The following is a 20,310-nucleotide window of genomic DNA, read 5'->3' as shown; positions in this document are numbered from 1 at the left end:
TCGACACCACAGTACCACAGAGTCTGCCTTTCACTAATAAATATTTTTATGCTAGAGAAGCAGACGGAGATGCCCTGAGTTCAAAGAAATATATCACACATTTTAATAGCCGCAGTGGGAAGATATGGCCATACTGAAAATAATTTTTTTTCTCCTTAAAGCCTGATTATTTATCATCTGTTATGGTTTTAAAAATCCAAGGCAACTTCAGAAGGTATAATTTTATTTTTTTGGATGTATAAAACTGACTTTCAGTGAAGGTTATTTCCTGCTTGGCAGAAAGCTACTGCTTTTCAGCTGAATTTTCCACAAAACATAAATTGGCAGGAAAGTTCTTACTTTCACAGTTTCAGGAGTATAATATTTTTCCTGTAATCCCAGGGGGGAAATTCCAATAACTTTTTCCTCATCCTGGGGAAAAAGAAAATTCTCACAGCGTTTTCTCTATTTTTGTTAAAAATAATGTCCGTATAAAATCAACGCATTTCCTTCAACATCTATGTCACCTGCCTGGAATTTGAATCTCGTTTTTATATACCAATATAAATAATAAACAAATAACTGTGTGTTTATTCGACTAACTGCACCATCTATGAGAAATTCTTACCAGCCATCTGCTGGCATGATGCCAGGTGACTTGGCTTCAAGATGAATTGGCACTGCATTTCCACAGGCAACTGCTCTATGATGAAGGACCCCTGGAAATCCAGAGGGCAGATCGGGTCTTTGGATCCTTGTGTCTTTGCAGCTGCATCTTGAATGTGACTCATTTTAATGCTGAAAGGACATTCGTGGCCTGTTGGGAAAAAAACAAAAGCAATCTTCAATGTTTAAGCCTATGCTATATTAAATGAATTTATCCGTATGTCATCCCATAATCTGTAATTTTATGACCGATTCCAATTACATTTCAGTTATTAATAATAGGAAGCCTGTCTGTGAAACTATTTGAAGTATCTGTGCTACACATTGTGTAATTCTTAAAACTGCAATGCTTTCTTACTTTGGCCTGCACTGGATTTGTCTCTCCATAGTGTGATGACTGTAAATGGTTACGATAGGATCGGGAAGAAAGGTCCTTAAGTAAAACAACATGTTAATAGAAGAGAAATCAGCTCTCAGTGCCTGAAAGAAACCAAACCAAGGGCCAAACAGTCAGCTGGTATCACCTCTGGTTATTCAGATTCTTAACAGTCTGTAAAATAAATCTATCAGGATTGTCGTAATTTTTCAAAGTCTGTACAAATGCATACTGATTATTTCGTTTCTTGGCTGTTATCTCTGCCACATTGATATTATGATCAGTTCCTTTGGAGCAATTACAGTGCTAGACATTTCTTAGCTCAATATATCATTGCACTGACCAGCTGCTTGCTTGCAGCATCAGGTGTGACCTCACAAAGGAGGCCAAGTTGATGAAAAACCAAGTATGTTGAGAGCTTGACATGAGAAATTCGATCAATTTTAAGCAAAACAAAAATGGTTTTAATACTTTCCATGCCCAAACAATATCTAATTGCATGCCTGTTCGAGTACTGTGCTTTAAATGCAGGGGCATGCAGTAATTCAATTAACTTTGTGATCAATTGCCAATACTATTTACAAGCTGCAATAACATTATAGCCCCGATATTTATAGGGAGGTGGGGAAGGCCGAAAACAGCTGAAGAACGCAGCATGGCCCGGGACGCAGAGGTCCTGCAAATTTAATGGCAGGATCTCATTATCATTTCTTTCTTCCGTTTCCTGCCTGGCAACCGACTAAAGGAACAGGCTGGCCGGCTGCCGGGTGGGAAAACCAGCGGCAGGAGACCGCAGCCAGGGACCCTTGGGGTGGTCCCAGGCAATCGGAAGGGGGGAAGGTCGGTGCTTGGGGCTTGGTGGAGGGGAGGTTGGCTGCTATCGTGGCATGGATAGGTGGGCGATGAGAGCTTGTCGGGGTGGGAAGAGAGGCCATCGGTGGAGGGGGTGGGGAAGGTCGGTGATCGTGGTAGGGGGCGAGAGAGGCTGCGATTGGCAGAGGAGAGGCTGAAGGCTTCCTTGAGGGGTCGCAGGTAGCACTCCTGCTCCTCCTGGCCCACATGGAATGCTGGAAAAAGCACTTACCTTGTGGAGCAGACAGCTCCTGAACTCCCTTTCAGTGAATTTTAAATCGGGCACCCAATTGCAGTGTAGGAGCCCGATTTAAATATGTTAATGGAGTGTCCTACCTTTCCACAGCAGGACACTCAGACAGGACGAAATCCATCGCGGTTACTTTGAGTTACATCAAAACTACAGCATAGAAACGGGCCATTCGGCCCAACTGGTCTAAGCCAGCATTTATGCTCCACACGAGCCTCCTCCCTCCCTACTTCATCTAACCCTATCAGGATATCCTTCTATTCCTTTCTCCCTCATGTGTTTATCTAGCTTCCCCTTAAATGCATCTATGCCATTTGCCTCAATTACTCCTTGTGGTAACGCGTTCTACATTCTTACCACTCTTTGGATAATAAAGTTTCTCCTGAATTCCCTATTGGATTTATTAGCAACTAATTTATATTTATGACCTCTAGGTTTGGAATCTCCCACAATTGGAAACATTTTCTCTACAGTTGAGGTCGCGTTCCTCGTTTTTTCATTTTTAACCCCGACCCTCTCCCACACGTCGTGGGGGCTGTTAATATCAGTGTCTAGGTATCCTGTATCTAGTTGCTTAAAGTTAAAAAAGTAAAATCTCTTTTTCCTGAGAATAATATTTCTTAAAAATGTCACAATACCTCCTGGGGCTTTTGTCAGAAATCAAAGTGTTACTCTTAGTTCTTGGAGTAGACTGGCTACCTCATCCTTGACTACTCTTTGCTTCTCCTTCAACCTTTTCCTACAAGGCAAAATCTTGCTGGTTGTTTTTGCTCCGTAAGCAGGATGTGCACCAGGCATTGCTTCTGCAGAACACAGTTATTCTTCAGCTGAGCCCTGCTCCTCCTTCCTTATTGGAAATGTTGACTTTCCTAATAACCCTTTGCTGATGTTGTTTGTCAAAATGTTGCAGAGATTTTCCCCTCACCTTTTCTAACATGCAGCCTTTGCTACAGGCATTAGCAAAACATCTAGCGGATGCATCATAGTAGTGACTGGCATCAGTTTATTTCAGCATATTATGCAAGGATTGTGGCATTCAAATGCATTAAACGGGCAACAAAACCAAAAAGTCAAATTCCTTTTCTAGTCAATTTGGCACAGTTTAAGAATCTGTTCTGTACTTAAAATCTAGCTTTTCAGCAAATTGCTGTTGCCTCAAGGGATTCAGTGCTTTTCAGGTAACCTCTACCATTATCTTGCTAGCTTGGCTAATTACAATGTATAATACAACGGTTGTCACATTTACACATGTCACCTTCTTAGGTTACATCATAATCACTGATTTAGTTTAAAGATCAAGAAGCTTTCCTCCTCTACAAATAGGCATGCACGCCCTAAACATATCGCCGACAGTTGGCTATATAGAATAAACTCATAATTTATTTAATGAAAACCAGCAGACTTTCAAAGTTTCTATTCCAGCTCTCACCTGATCCAGGGCATTAGATGGTCCTATTGGATGTTTCTTAGGTAGTTCAGAATTCTTTTAAGTAATTTGACTGATATCCAGCTTATGGTTACATAGCTTGATATAATATACTTTCTGTCACTCAAGGACATCAGATCCAACTGTGAGGAGCTTTCCTTCTCTGTGTTTTATTCTGCTTCACTGCACTGTACAAAATCCTTTCCTTGTTATCCGTTTGATCTTCTGGAATATGAATTTTGTCTTATTGCCTTTAGTTTTGGCACTGATTATTAAGTTAACCTTTCTAACATTCAATCATTTTCTGCTGTATCTTACGTATCATCTCATTGCGATTTGGCTTCAGTTTTGAATGGGCATTTTGCTGTTTTTTTATGAGATGTAATTTTCATTAAGATCCAAAACATCCTCCAAAGCTCATGGATCTTTTTTTTTAATCCTCTTGATTCCAAGAGCTTCTTCAGCAGAATTGTTTGAGATTTGATCATTAACTGCAGCAGCTTCAATCTTGCCATGTGCTAACTTCAGAAAATCAGTTTCCTATTGCTAGCTTGTATTCTTCCTGTAATGTTCAGATTTAGAACTTTTCCAAGTACAGTCACTTCATCTTGCCCAACTTCACAAATGAAAAGTGCAGAAGGAGTTTACTTAGTAGAATTTATGGTCAGAGCCAACGTATCATCCAATGCAGAGATCCTTTGGCACTCATTGGTAATTGTTTAGTCTATTATTTTGCCTATTGCACATTTATCTAGACCTTTAAACCATAAATCTATGTGCTGAAGGAGTTAGCTACAAATAATAACGTCTAGAACCACCAAATTCTTGTACTGCAGTCATTCATGTTGCTATGACAAATGTTCCCAAAGGCTAGTTTCCAACCTATTTTAATGTTTTAATGTCTACGTATCCAGTTCTCATTCCAAAAGATTTCAAGGTGACCTAATTGGAGTTTTCAGAATTATATAGGGGGATGGACCAAGTTGATCCAGACAAAATGTTCACATTAATAAAAGGTTCAAAAACTAGAGGACATTACTTTAAACACCAGAAAATTAGCAGCAATAGTGAATTCAAGCATAACTCTTTCACACAAAAGAGGCAACTTTAACTTGGATTGTCTGGGGCTAAAGGAGTGGTAACGGTCTCAAAATGCAATGGATAACCTTACTGCTCTGTTAACTCCGACAATGCGGCCGACGTCAATTTGAAAAGGGTCTACTGCTGAGAAGCCGAAGCCTGTCTCAGGCTGTAGGCCCATTTCAATATGCAAACTCTGGTCCTAGGACCCCAATTGTCATTTTAGCTTGGAAATGCTCAGGGCATGTGCCGTGCACGCTCCGATCATTTCCACAAGCAATAGAGAAGAGGCCCAGCCAAGGTAAGTTTGATATTATTTATGTAGGGGCCGGAGGAGCAGGAGTTACCCGATATTGGTAGGCCAAGGATGCCCGAAATTGGTAGGCCTCAATCTGGTGACTTGCATCGAGTCGTCTGTTTGGCACCTCGCAGTTCGCTGGCCTGATGTTAGTGAAGTCGGGGTTCAAAATCACTGCTGTTTCTTCACTTTGGTCGCCCAAAACTCAAAATGGACCGAAAAGGGTATTAGACATGTGAAGACCATTATGCAAATAGTATAAATGGTTTTAAGAGATAACTGGTTATATTTTTAAAGAGGTAATAGAGGGATATGCTGAAAAGGTGAGTTTGAGATCAATCAAAAAGCAGAAGGCTTGTTTAATCAAGTAGCCATTTCCTGTTCCTAAAATTTCCAGCTTTCCTGTATTGGATGCCGTAAATGTGTAAACGTGTAGAGCTACTGATACCATGGCCCCTTAAATTTAACACTAGAGATTTATGGACTGACTGGTACTCACAAAGATAGTGAAAGTCATCTTTGACAGTAACATTCTCACTCCACCTTGATGTTATTCTGATGCTGGCACTTCCCTGGCTTTTTCCATCTATTCTTGGCTAACCTTCCCATCTGTAATATTGTAGCCAATGAATGAGCAATTCTGGATTTTCTGTCTTCTAAGGGAGGATGAATATTCATACTACAGCTCAAATGGAGTTCTAATAGTGAGGCCAGGTGGTGGCCTTTCATCTATTGTAAAAATATATCTGTTGAGTACCTTCCCAAAATTTTCATTAATTGAATCATTTCATGTATAAATAGTGTGCTGGAGACATTGATGATTGTTGGAACCTCAGGTTCTGGCTGACTGTTCATTTTCCAGGCATCTATCCAAATAGGTTTCAAAATTCACTATTTTCATTTTTTTATTAACAGGGTTGTTACAAGTTTAGGGCCTGCCATAGATACTTCTCAAGTTCAATGGCGTAATTCTCTCCTGTAAGCAGAGCCTACGTCCAGAGTTGACTTACACTGCCCAATATCTACTTATTCAATAGCGTAACCTCAGGGATACAATAATACGTGCCCCTTGTCATACAAAATGGATACCGAGCCTTTCACTTGTGTGTCCAGCTGAAATTCTCCAGAACTCATCAACACTCTGGAAACACGAGGTTGATGGTAAATCAAGAAACTGGTTTATTTTGCAGAATACATATGATTAAACAAAAATAGCAATTCCATATTTTATAACTTCTCCTACAACATTTCCCATAACAACATAAAACAACAAAAACACACTGCTATCCTGAATATTCACTTTTTGTTTAATTTCCATTTGGGTTAGTTTCTAGCTGGGAAAACTGACCTGCCAGATCTTAATTCCCAGCTCAGGCCAAGTCCTGCCTTCTCTCTTCTTTGTTAGACTTGACTGACCTTGAATATGGGTTTTTCTTTTTTGTTAATTCTGACCCCCCAGGAGGTGGAATCTCACCAGACGACCTTGGTAACTACTCCTGCTAAGCTCAAATGAATTGCGTTGTCTCAACAAGAGTAGGTGTGAGCAATCACCGCATTGTCCAAACTAAGTTTCTTTGTCTGAAGCATGCTAGTTCAGATACCCCCTCTGAATCTTAATCTACATCTACCAGTCTGCTGTTCTGGGAATTTAACACATGAGAGCTAAATTTTAACATATATCACACCAAAGCCTGCTCACCCACCGTATAGTCAGAAATCCTGAAAGGTGACAAGGAGATAACAATGCAGGTAATTTCCAATTTTCTGGAGCCTTTGAAAAAGTCTTCTTTCACTGTAATTACTTATCTGCCTAGACCTATTGGCATGGCGTAACATTACAAAGTTAGTTATGGACCAAAAATACCCAATATTAAATATAAGGACGCCTGTGCACTACAATATTTCACTGCGCCCACTACTGCTGTAAATCTGCTGTCTGGAGTTTTCGAACTCTAGCAAGTACACTCATAGTGTGCTGTGAGAAATTTAGGCAGTAAGAATGGCTTTTCTTTTTAAATCCCTTTCATTGCGACTATGGTGTTAATATTTATTTCTTAATATGCACAGTAAACAAAAATACTGCAGTGCGGGGCTAAACTACAGAGTGCACTGATGTCTTGGGACTCAAGGCTGCAACTGTTATAACCACTGGCTTTAACCTTAACCTTTTGTTTTTTCAAGACTTTGCAAAATAGGACGTTTATCATTATAAGTCTTGTGCTCTCATCCACTTTAAAGAATGTTTAACTAAATGTTGTCCTGCAATCGTAAACCTTGATGACACAACAAAGAGAAAGATTTTCTAAAACTACAGTGAAAGAAATTGGAAGAAATAAAACACAGTCAAAAGTAATTTCTTGCTGCCCAATAGCTCCCAAAGGGAGGTGTACTGCCCAGTGAGGAACTGAGCCATACAAACCAGAGACACTTTTACACTACAGGAGAAAATGGAGGTCCAAGAAACTGCCATTAGGATAAGGCCACCTGTGGGAGTAAGCCTGGGGAACTGGTCTCATGGGTATTCTCTCTGGGCCACCATACTATCAGTAGACCACAGATCACCTATGGAGACTGGCTCCCAGCTCCCTAGTACAAAGCAGAAGAGCGACATCACCCAGGAAGCACGTCAGGTCACTTTCAGGCATGATGTTTAAGTGCAAAGTAAAAGTGCCTCAGGAAGGCCAAGGAAGGGTTATTCCCCAACCTATGCTGAGTTAGCTAATTCACGCTAGAACAATAGAGGGATGCTGAAGTACTCCTGAGCTACAAAGGTGAAAAAAGCAGTCAGAATTTCCTCTTCCAATTCTTATTCAGTTATCCCTGCTGGAAAGTACATGTGTGTAAATGTTGGGTGAGATCAGGATTAGGTTCAACTTTAATGCCTCTCAGAGTCAAATAGCCTGCTGACACGTACTCAGGTTCACATGATGATTGGCCACTTGGGCAATATACCAGAGGGTGCCTTGTGCCCATGGCACCATATACTTGCATAATCAGCACTTCTGGAGAGGTGGGGAGGAAACTGAAAACAAAATGTAATTTCTAGTGTCTTTCACTGTTATATTCCTGAATATCACAACCCTTTTCGTCCAACAGCCAAAACTTTCATTAGGACTAACAGCAAATCTAAAAAAGTATATCTTTCACTACTGTGAACAGAAGAGGATTAAAGATTAATAAGGGATTACTCAATATGGTGGTTCATTGTTAATCACTTGATAATTTAATACTTTCTTAGAAGCATACATCCATAATGGAAATTGTCCCACTGTTCCCAGGCTAATTTTATTTTTAAAATTTCATAATTTATATCACTTCATCATAATATTATTGTACCATGAATTTGAAATTCTGTTTGCTTATATAACAAGTATCTGGACTGTTTCATTAGAGTGCATGAAATCACACTACATGCATTACATTCCTAAAATACACAAATAAAGTTATGTATGACTGTAAAAAGATATGCTGGGAATAACAAGCGTATGTTATTAGTCATATAGAGATAAACAAAATGTCACCGAGACCCACAAAATTAGGGAGAATTTATTATCTAATGTCCGCTTTTTATGAGTTGTTATGGAATACTATTTACAACATAAATGACTAAAACAATACATTAAATGTTCAATATGTTATATGACTGAAATAAATTACAATTACTTAAATATTCTGAAACTTACCAATAAGAGGGTAGGGGGAATCTTCTTTGCCAGAGATGACCCAAAGTTGATAATCTTTAGGATTACCCTATAAGGTAAGAACAGAGTGAAAGCTATCATGTGATCACTCCAGGAAAGGTGTTAAGGATGAAGGTAAGTAGCAGATGGAGGAAATGAAGCAACATTTCCATTCACCACCATGAGTCTACAATGCAGCACATAACTGTAAAAACTGGAACTAACTGAAACAAGTCCTCCTCACAGCTTGCTTTCCCACCTAGCTTTGTATCGTCAGCAAATTTGGCTACATTACACTCAGTCACCTCATCTAAGTCATTGATATACATTGTAAACAGCTTAGGACCAAGCACTGATCCTTGCGGCACCTCACTAGCTCCAGAACTAGCTGCGCCTCTAGCCAAGCTGTTCCAGTACAGCTACAACACTGGCATCCACCCGACAATGTGGAAAATTGCCCAGGTATGTCCTGTCCACAAAAAGCAGGACAAATCCAATCCGGCCAATTACCGCCCCATCAGTCTACTCTCAATCATCAGCAAAGTGATGGAAGGTGTCGTCGACAGTGCTATCAAGCGGCACTTACTCACCAATAACCTGCTCACCAATGCTCAGTTTGGGTTCCGCCAGGACCACTCGGCTCCAGACCTCATTACAGCCTTGGTCCAAACATGGACAAAAGAGCTGAATTCCAGAGGTGAGGTGAGAGTGACTGCCCTTGACATCAAGGCAGCATTTGACAGAGTGTGGCACCAAGGAGCCCTAGTAAAATTGAAGTCAATGGGAATCAGGGGGAAAACTCTCCAGTGGCTGGAGTCATACCTAGCACAAAGGAAGATGGTAGTGGTTGTTGGAGGCCAAGCATCTCAGCCCCAGGGCATTGCTGCAGGAGTTCCTCAGGGCAGTGACCTAGGCCCAACCATCTTCAGCTGCTTCATCAATGACCTTCCCTCCATCATAAGGTCAGAAAATGGGGATGTTCGCTGATGACTGCACAGTGTTCAGTTCCATTCGCAACCCCTCAGATAATGAAGCAGTCCGAGCCCGCATGCAGCAAGACCTGGACAACATCCAGGCTTGGGCTGATAAGTGGCAAGTAACATTCGCGCCAGATAAGTGCCAGGCAATGACCATCTCCAACAAGAGAGAGTCTAACCACCTCCCCTTGACATTCAACGGCATTACCATCACCGAATCCCCCACCATCAACATCCTGGGGGTCACCATTGACCAGAAACTTAACTGGACCAGCCATATAAATACTGTGGCTACGAGAGCAGGTCAGAGGCTGGGTATTCTGCACCTCCTGACTCCCCAAAGCCTTTCCACCATCTACAAGGCACAAGTCAGGAGTGTGATGGAATACTCTCCACTTGCCTGGATGAGTGCAGCTCCAACAACACTCAAGAAGCTCGACACCATCCAAGATAAAGCAGCCCGCTTGATTGGCACCCCATCCACCACCCTAAACATTCACTCCCTTCACCACCGGCGCACTGTGGCTGCAGTGTGCACCATCCACAGGATGCACTGCAGCAACTCACCAAGGCTTCTTCGACAGCACCTCCAAAACCCGCGACCTCTACCACCTAGAAGGACAAGGGCAGCAGGCGCATGGGAACAACACCACCTGCACGTTCCCCTCCAAGTCACACACCATCCCGACTTGGAAATATATCACCGTTCCTTCATTGTCGCTGGGTCAAAATCCTGGAACTCCCTTCCTAACAGCACTGTGGGAGAACCGTCACCACACGGACTGCAGCGGTTCAAGAAGGCGGCTCACCACCACCTTCTCAAGGGCAATTAGGGATGGGCAATAAATGCCGGCCTTGCCAGCGACGCCCACATCCCGTGAACGAATAAAAAAAAACCTGCCAACCCGAAAATGACCCATTTATTCCTACTCTCTGTTTTCTCTCCGTTAACCAATCTTCAATCCATGCTAATATATTACCCTCAATCCCATGAGCCCTGATCTTGTGTAACAACCTCTTGTGTGGCACCTTATTGAATGCCTTTTATAAATCCAAATATACTACATCCAGTTCCCCCTTAACCATCCCTGCTAGTTACACCCTCAAAAAACTGTAACAGATTTGTCAAACACGATTTTCCTTTCATAAAACTGTGTTGACTCTGCCTAATCATATTATGATTTTCTATGTGCCCTGTTACTGCGTCCTTAATAATAGATTCTAGCATTTTCCCTACTACTGATGTCAGGCTAACTGGCCTATAGTTCTCTGTTTTCCATGGAGTGTCTGAAGTGGTTCTATTCCATTTTGGGTCATTTTTGCACCCATAGTGCTCAACTATTGAAATGTGATGGTCCACATGGAAGGAGTAACAGCCGTGAGGTCATCACTGTGGTTTTATCAAGTTAAAATTAACAGTTGGCTAACAGAACCATCATATGATGTTAACCTGTGCTTAAAGCTCTTATGGCTTTAATAAGATTATATCCAGCTCTGAATCTTGGATGACACTTTTCTATAAATTTATAACATGAGAAGTCTTTCTTCATGTAAAACTATTTGACCGTCTGAAATCCCGTAAAATAAAATTAGGATGTAGTTTGATTTACTATTCTTAGTTAATGAAGGTTTTGGAACTTAGAAGCATCAGTTATATAATTGTCATATTTAGTCATATGAATCATTTAAAATAATGGAATCCTGGTGTGATTTTGGAAAACTTCTAACAGATTTGGAAGGTTCGAAAGAGCTAGGTAACTATAAATAGCTCGAAGAATTAATTAGGCAATAAAGTTGAAAAATATTAAATTTAGTAAACCTAGTCTAAAAATAGATGTTATTTGTTATCAACTTACAGTGATGCCAAACTGCTGAAGTGTCATGGCAACAACATCATTTGCTGTGTCTGTGTTGTTCACTGTCAAGACCTTCGACTGAAAGAGATAGACGAGAAAAACGTATTAAAAATATAATTTAAATCTACAAAGGTGCCTCCATAAAAGGGCAGTGAACTCTTTAGTCTCACCAAGCTATTTTTGTACATAACACAGATTGTGTTTTATGTCCCCAGTCAGACTTCTGAGGGCATTTGGTTCTGAATATGAATTTGGCAAAGCTGTTACAGAATGGCTCCTGTGACCTTGCTGTTATAATCTGTGCTTCACATCAGAGATATGTTTTGCTGACTTCTTTAGATTGCGAGGGGGGATTTTCCTCCCGAGCAGACTTCGGGAGGCTGACCAACAGAATGCATCGGCCGGCTGGCAATAGTCTCAGCGTGAGATGCGGTCCATTTTGAGGGCCGGGCCTCATCAGCAGCTGGCTGGCGGGCTGTGGCCAAAGATCGAGTACCCTGGGGCAGCTAACTAAGGAGGCGGGGAGGGATTCCGATCTCTGGAGGGGGAAGGAGCCAGAGCAGCAGCGACACAGGCTGATTTTGTAAACCCACAAAAATGAAAAGGAACTTACCTTTGCGATCCTCTTAGGCTGGACCGCCATCTGATACTGGTCAGAGCGTGCACTGACCCAACATAACTTCCAATAAAAGAGGCATTTTTAAGGCCTTTTTTTACTATTAGAAAACTATTATAAAGCCTGTACTTGACAAGCAGATATCTTACATGATATGTGGAGCTGTATTCCTGTGCTTCGGGCCATGTACAATGCTCTGGAAAACAGCTGAGTCGGTGAGATTAATTATTCTCTGGAATAATTAAAAATTCTGCATCTCTGGGCTCCCTATCTAGGTTCCTGTACACTTTAAGCTGGTAGCAGAAACTCTATTTCCAACTGGTGGGCTCTGATCTCTCTCTGGTGACAATCTTCATATGTTTCCTGATGATGTAACATCTTGCTTTGCTGTGATACTCGAGTAAATCTGAATGTAATGGACCTTTTTTTGTTCTATACTTGTTATATTGTGTGTATGGACTCTGCTGAGTTGGTAAGTAAGCAGGAAGGAAAAACATCCCATTGTAACTTTCTTTTCTGTGCTTCCCTATGCAGAAAATTTGTAGTACTGTGAGTTGCAGCTGAAAATAAAGAGTCGACCAAAAAGATAAAGTAAATCAAAGGATTTGTCCCTCAGGATTGATTTTGCTCATCTTCCCAAACCAGCGCACAGTTTGAAAATGTCAACCAGCAGTGAAATGTTTGCCAAAATACATCAAAGAACATTTCACTAATGCAATGCACTTATATAGAAGCTTGGGGTTTAACAGGACAGTGCAATATTGCACAGATCAGGCATGCTCAATTCAGTACACATATAAAATCGGTCTTTAAGAATGGCAGAAAATAAAAGATAATCATTTGACAATGTGATATTTTCCTCCACAGATCTTAGAGTAGTTGCACATTTTTAATTCTTAGAAGAGTTACACTGACTTTTGGACATCGTGTCAATTAATTTAATAAGATTAAAACTGAGGTATTAATAGAGAATTGCCATTAAAACATCTGTTCCCATCTCATCCCTCTTTAAAGGATCTCTCTTGCTTACATAGGGTTATAAAATAAATTGGCCAACTGTAAAATGCTGAATGCCAATTTGGAACTTTAGACGGTTCACATCAATTAGTTCCAAAAGCTCGCACATGTATGCATGCAGATCAGGTCAGTGCTCCTCTTGCTTTCCTCTCCTTTTTATGCTTTTGGCAAGAGGAACTGTTCACAAACCTTCTGCTCAGTGAAAAGGACATTTTTAAAGGACTAAATGCAATATGCTAACTCCAGCTGTTAAATCGGAGGACAGATTGACAAACTCATTAGGTAACAAGTGAACTGCAATGTTTTCATCTGGTGAATCTGGACAAGGCTGTCAGGAGCAGGCACAGTGCTTCGGTGAAAGTCTGTTACTCTCCCTCCCTGAATTTGGCTGATGTGATTAGGCTGAACAACGCACGAGCTTTTCCCAGGTGAGGCCTGCAGGAATTCCAATTGTTGGCTTTTCAACAAGAAAAGACATTGGAAAAGAGCCTAAAAGGTGTGCTTCTCCTGCTAGCTTTGATTTTAAAAAGTTCACCTAATTGTTATGTCAATAACTCAAGGCTTCAACACTGTGAATTAATGTTTGAAAACAGCACAAGTGAATTTAAGATAATCAAATGGTACAATGAAAGGAGAAGAATTCCAAGCTGTACACGCCTTAATTAGGTTTATTTCGCCAACACATGACTGAATAACTTGTTTAATTCAGGAAGCATGGAAGATGACATGAGAAGTTGGTGGAGCCAAGCATGTTAGACTGCAGATGGATTCTATAGCGGGATCACATTACTTACATATATGCAAACATTTGCCTGAGGAAGGAGAAAATCTCCGAAAGCTTGTGAATTTAAAATAAAATTGCTGGACTATAACTTGGTGTTGTAAAATTGTTTACAACTACTTACATATACACAGCTTCCAATATTCCTGGTAATGACCTTCAAAGGAATACTTTTAGGATGTTCTTTTTCTTTTTCTTCTTTGATGCAGCTGTAAATACCAGGGGTGGGGGTGGGGGGAGATTGGGAGAGGAGGCACAAGTAATGTTCAAAAATGTAGTGTCGAGATAATGCAGTAATCCTAATTATCATTTGAATGGTTTTACACAGGTAATTAAGTTAAAACAGCAACAACATATTTTACAAAATTAATTAAAACTCATTTGCAAGGCTATTGGAGTTTGCAGTTGTGCGGCACAGTTAAAGCTGTAGGATCTCATGATATATTTTTTATTTCAGGAACGTTTATTAAAATAACGAAAAAAAATTACAAAATTAATCTTAGCAGCTCATAAGTAGCTCATCTCATTTGCTGCCATATCCCACTTCCTCTACGCGTGTCCAATATTTTCATCATAAATCAGCCTCTATAATAATGTTTTATTATTTTTAAACAATCTTACAACACCAAGTTATAGTCCAACAATTTTATTTGAAAATCACAAGCTTTCGGAGGCTTCCTCCTTCGTCAGGTGACCTGACGAAGGAGGAAGCCTCCGAAAGCTTGTGATTTTCAAATAAAATTGTTGGACTATAACTTGGTGTTGTAAGATTGTTTACATTTGTCAACCCCAGTCCATCACCGGCATCTCCACATCATTACTATTTTTAAAGAAACAGTTTCACAATTATTAGGGGGCAATTTTAACCCAACCTGCTGGGCAGGAAACCAACAGGATCAGGTGGTACGCTGACTTTTCTCAATGGAGAGTAAAATTGGGCGGGTGTAAAACCAACATTGCACGCAATCTCTTCAATGTCTCAACAGGCGGCTTAGGTTAAAATTGTCCCAACACCAAACAGAAAAGCAAATTGAGAAAAAAACACAGGAACGCTATATATATTTCAATTTATTTACAAACTTCCTCTTCCACCAAGTTCGTAGAGAGGTACAGGATCGGAACGGGGTTGGTATGATCGATTATGTACAGAGTAAGGGGAACCCAGGTGAGATAGAGAATGAGTATCTGCAGAAACTGATCCTATCCAACAGAAATAATGTACTTGCTACCTGTGAGCATAAGGATAATGACTGTCGGAAGGACAGCCAGGATGCTGACAATGGCACCCTGGAGCAGGAGGATGTCCAAAGGAGCAAGGAGGAGGAGAAGCCTGATGTGGTAGTTGTAGGGTGTTCAATAATTAGGGGGATCCTTTGTAAGCAGGATCAAGAGTCCCACATAGTATGTTGCCTATCTGATGCCAGGGTGAGGGACATCTCGAACCGGCTTGAAAGGATATTGGAGAGGGAGGGGCAGGATCCAGCTGTTATGGTCCATGTTGGGACCAAAAACATAGGAAAGAGTAGGCAAGTGATCCTGTTCAGAGGGTACCAAGAGCTAGGAGCTAAATTAAAATACAGGACCTCGAGGGTTATAATCTCGGATTATTACCTGAGCCACGTGCAAATTGGTGTAGGGATAAACAGATTAGGGAGGTGAACATGTGGCTGAAGGAGTGGTGTGGGAAAGAGGAGTTCCATTTCATGGGACACTAGCACCAGTACTGGGACAGGAAGGAACTGGGACAGGCTCCACCTGAACCGGGCTGGGACCAGGGTCCTAGCAGAAAGGATAAATAGGGCAGTCACAAGGACATTAAACTAGTAAATGGGGGGCTCAGGTGGAAAAGGTAGTAAAAATAATAATTCTAAGCAAATGAAAAGGAAGAGAGTAGAGCGATAGTCAGAAATTATGCTTTAGGCGCTACAGGTAAAGGGAAAACGAAAAGATGTAAAGTAATTAAATTAGGAGAGAGAGATGAGAAATGTGTGACAAAAACAACATTAGAGCAGAAGGACAGGTTAGGGTGTTTGGCCCAAATTAACGTTCCTTATACAAATGCACAGAGTATAAGGAACAAATTGAATGAATTGCAGATGCAAATTCAACATGGTAGCCATTACTGAGACATGGCTGCAAGACACTCAAGACTGGGAACTGAATATACCAGGTTATAGGCTATAGGAAGGATAGGGAAACTGGTAGAGGGGAAGGAGTAGCCTTAGTGAGTAAGGATGAAATTATTTCAATGATAAGAGAGGGTATAATGAGAGGTAAGCAGGCAGTGGAGACTTTATGGGTAGAATTAAGACTGTAGTGGGAGTTGTGTATAGACTACCTGGTAGCAGCTGTGAAGTGGCAGAATATATAAATGCACAGATTAGACAAGCATGTAGCAAAGACATAATGGTTTTAATGGGGGATTTTAACTTTCCTATAGATTGGGATAAGCAGACGAGCTCATGTCAGAAAGGTAGCGAATTTCTTGAGTGTGTTCAGGACAGTTTTCTGCAACAATATGTCCTAGAACCAACAGGGGGCAGGCAATATTAGATTTAATAATGAGTAATGAGCCAGATTTAGTTAATAGCCTAACGGTACGTGAACATTTATCTAATAGCGATCATAATATGATTGAGTTCAATGTTGTGTTTGAAAGGGAGAAACCTGTAACAGCTACTAAGGTTCTACATTTAGGTATTCTAAATCCTGACTTCAACAGGATGAATGTAAGGAATCTTACAACATCAGTTCATAGTCCAACAATTTTATTTTAAAATCACAAGCTTTCGGAGATTATCTCTTTCGTCAGGTGAGTAGTAAAATTACATTCACTACTCACCTGACGAAGGAGATAATCTCCGAAAGCTTGTGATTTTAAAATAAAATTGTTGGACTATAACCTGGTGTTGTAAGATTCCTTACATTTGTCCACCCCAGTCCATCACCGGCATCTCCACATCATCAACAGGATGAGTCAGAGACTGTCCACAATAAACTGGGCAAATGTGTTAATGGGTAAAATGACAGAAGATCAGTGGGAGGTGTTCAAAAAAGGATTTAACATGATACAGTTTATACCCCTCAGAGGCAAGAGCTCTATTTGCCAAAAAAAATGCCATGGACGACAAAAGTGGTAAGGGACAATACAAAACTAGAAGAAAAAGCATTCAAAAATGCAAAAAATAGCACAGATCCTGACGACTGGGAGAGATTCAAAGAACAACAAAGGGTGACAAAACAAATAGTAAAAGATACAAAAAGGGAGTATGAAAAGAAACTTGCAAGCGATATCAAAATCAACACAAAAATTTTTTACAGTTTTATTAGGAAAAAGAGGGAGGTCAAGAGCAATGTGGGCCTCTTATAAACTGATAATGGTGATATTATAAATGAAAATAAGGAAATGGCGGATGTGTTAAATAATTACTTTGCATCAGTATTTACAGAAGAGGAAGAGGATAGCATGCTGTATACCACAAGGAAACTAATTTTGAATCAGGGACGGGGACTCATCATAATTAACCTAAGCAAATTAACAGTAATGAAGAAAATAATGGCATTAAAGAGTGACAAATTCCCAGGACCAGATGGTTTCCAGCCCAGGATTTTAAAGGAAGTAGATGAGAACATTGTAGATGCCCTAACTATAAACTTTCAAATTTTGCTCGATTCAGGAACTGTTCCTTTAGATTGGAAAAATTGCATATGTCACTCCTCTATTTAAGAAAGATGAGAGAGGGAAACAATGGAATTATAGACCAGTTAGCTTGACTTCTGTTGTCGGGAAATTACTAGAGTCTATAATTAAGAATAGAGTGAATAAGCACCTTGAAAATTTTCAGCTGATCAGAGAGGAGATCGTGGATTTGTAAAGGGTAGGTCATGCCTGACGAACCTAATTGAATTTTTTGAAGAGGTGACTAAAGTAGGAGACAGGGGAATGTCTATGGATGTTGTTTATATGGACTTCCAGAAAGCATTTGATAAAGTCCCTCATAAGAGACTATTAGCTAAAGTTGAAGCTCATGGAATTGAGGGCAAATTATTGACCTGGTTAGGAAATTAGCTGAGCGACAGGATGCAGAGAGTAGGGATAATGGGCAGGTACTCAAATTGGCAGGCTGTGACGAGTGATGTCCCACAGAGATCTGTGTTGGGGCCTCAACTATTCACTTTAATTAATAACGACTTAGATGATAGGATAAGTAGCCACACATCCATGTTTGCTGATGACACAAAGATAGGCAGCATTGTGTGCAGTGGAAGATGGAAGCATAAAATTATAGAGAGATGTTAATAGATTCAGTGAATGGGCAAAACTGGCAAATGGATTTCAATGTAGGCAAGTGTGAGGTCATCAACTTTGGACCTAAAAAGGATAGATCAGAGTAATTTCTAAATGGTGAAAAGCTCGAAACAGTGGAGGTCCAAAGAGACTTAGGGGTCCATGTACATAGATCATTAAAATGTCATGAACAGGTACAGAAAATAATCAAAAAGGCTAATGAAATGCTGGCCTTTATATCTAGAGGACTCGAATAACAAGGGGGTAGAAGTTATGCTACAGCTATACAAAGCCCTGGTTAGACCACATCTGGAATACTGTGTTCAGTTCTGGGCACCGCACCTTAGGAAGGATATATTGGCTTTGGAGAATGATACCTGGATGCTAAAGGCTAAATTATGAGGAGAGATTACGCAAACTGGAGTTGAATTCCCTGGAATTTAGAAGATTAAGGGGTTATTTGATGAAAGTTTTCAAGATACTAAGGGTAGGGAAACTGGTAGGGTAGATAGATAGAAACTATTTCCGCTGGTTGGGGAGTCTAGGACTAGGGGACATAGACTAAAAATTACAGCCAGGACTTTCAGGAGTGAAGTTAGGAAACACTTGTACACGCAAAGGGTGATAGAGGTTTGGAACTCTCTTCCGCAAACGGCAGTTGATGCTAGCTCAATTGTTAATTTTAAATCTGAGATTGCTAGATTTTTGTTAACCAAAGGTATTAAGGGATATGGGGCTAAGGCGGCTATATGGTGTTAGATCATAGATCAGCCATGATTTCATTGAATAGCGGAACAGGCTCGAGGCTAAATGGCCTACTCCAGTTCCTATGCTTCTTTGAACCATACGGCGAATAGCTGACTCATGCACTCTGAGCAAGTTGTTTCTTAGAGCAATGTGAGTTGATAGCCTTTTGATTTTATCTTCCTCCCTCAGGAAAGGAGCCCTGCCTCCCTGTGCCACATTCCAGGTAAGCACCACTCAAAGTACCAATCCAACTATGCAGGGGATACAGCATTAAATGAATTCACTAGCTTTCCTGTAAATAGTTTCATCAAAAACATTTTTTTTTGTAGTTTTATCTTTTATGCTTTCATGCATTACAATTATGTTACATTGCTGAAATCACACAAGTAATAAAAATTCTGCGGGGCTTTGTACCTTTGGAGACATGAGAGCCATTTCTCCTTCTGTTCTGTAGAGCTGAAACAAAAAATAGTCAGTTAAATTCCAAAAAGAGCAACAAGACTTTAAAATGGCAAGATGGGGGGAGGGATCTGGTAGCAATAACAAGACCCTAAAGATAAAAGGACCAGGAGATGAACATAAAGGTCAGACCAGGGTAAGGAATAAAGATAACATAGACGGTCAAGGAACAAATGCATTTATAAAACAGAAGTACAAAAGGACTGTTAAAAATAAAGTAAAAGGACAACTGTTAAAGACGAATTAAACTTCCTGTACAGCAATGTACACAGATTCTAAAATAAAACGGGGGAACTGAAGGCAATAATCTGTAGCAAGGAACCAGATGTAGCAAGAATAACTGAAACATGGTACATAAAGAACAGGACTGGCAACTAAATTTTTTTTTAAATTCGTTCATGGAATGTGGGCGTCGCTGGCAAGGCCAGCATTTATTGCCCATCCCTAATTGCCTTTGAGAAGGTGGTGGTGAGCCGTCTTCTTGAACCGCTGCAGTCCATATGGTGACGGTTCTCCCAAGGTGCTGTTAGGAAGGGAGTTCCAGGATTTTGACCCAGCGGCGATGAAGGAACCGCAATATATTTCCAAGTTGGGATGGTGTGTGACATAGAGGGGAATGTGCAGGTGGTGTTGTTCCCATGTACCTCCTGCCCTTGTCCTTCTAGGTGGTAGAAGTCGCGGATTTGGGAGGTGCTGTTGAAGAAGCCTTGGCGAGTTGCTGCAGTGCATCCTGTGGATGGTACACACTGCAGCCACTGTGCGCTGGTGGTGAAGGGAGTGAATGTTTAGGATGGTGGATGGGGTGCCAATTAAGCAGGCTGCTTTGTCCTGGATGGTGTCGAGCTTCTTGAGTGTTGTTGGAGCTGCAGAATACCCAGCCTCTGACCTGCTCTTGTAGCCACAGTATTTATGTAGCTGGTCCAGTTAAGTTTCTGGTCAATGGGGACCCCCAGGATGTGGAT

General features: G+C 40.7%; 1 protein-coding gene across 2 annotated transcripts in view; it reads right to left on the bottom strand.

Moving 5' to 3' along the window:
• The window catches only part of arhgap20 (Rho GTPase activating protein 20), a 109,319-nt gene that overhangs the window by 31,052 nt on the left and 57,957 nt on the right, over positions 1-20,310 (bottom strand). For both annotated transcript variants that reach the window (XM_067986109.1, XM_067986110.1), the window contains exons 5-9: positions 19,304-19,345; positions 13,979-14,063; positions 11,441-11,518; positions 8,611-8,677; positions 608-796 (exon numbers count right to left, since the gene is read on the bottom strand). In XM_067986109.1, coding sequence (XP_067842210.1) covers positions 608-796; positions 8,611-8,677; positions 11,441-11,518; positions 13,979-14,063; positions 19,304-19,345 — 461 coding nt within the window. The remainder of the gene's footprint in view (positions 1-607; positions 797-8,610; positions 8,678-11,440; positions 11,519-13,978; positions 14,064-19,303; positions 19,346-20,310) is intronic.

Source organism: Heptranchias perlo, chromosome 6 (genome assembly GCF_035084215.1).
Source record: "Heptranchias perlo isolate sHepPer1 chromosome 6, sHepPer1.hap1, whole genome shotgun sequence".
Classification (NCBI taxonomy): domain Eukaryota; kingdom Metazoa; phylum Chordata; class Chondrichthyes; order Hexanchiformes; family Hexanchidae; genus Heptranchias; species Heptranchias perlo.
The sequence above is the reverse complement of the archived record's forward strand: the minus strand, read 5'-3'. Positions and strand labels throughout refer to the sequence as shown.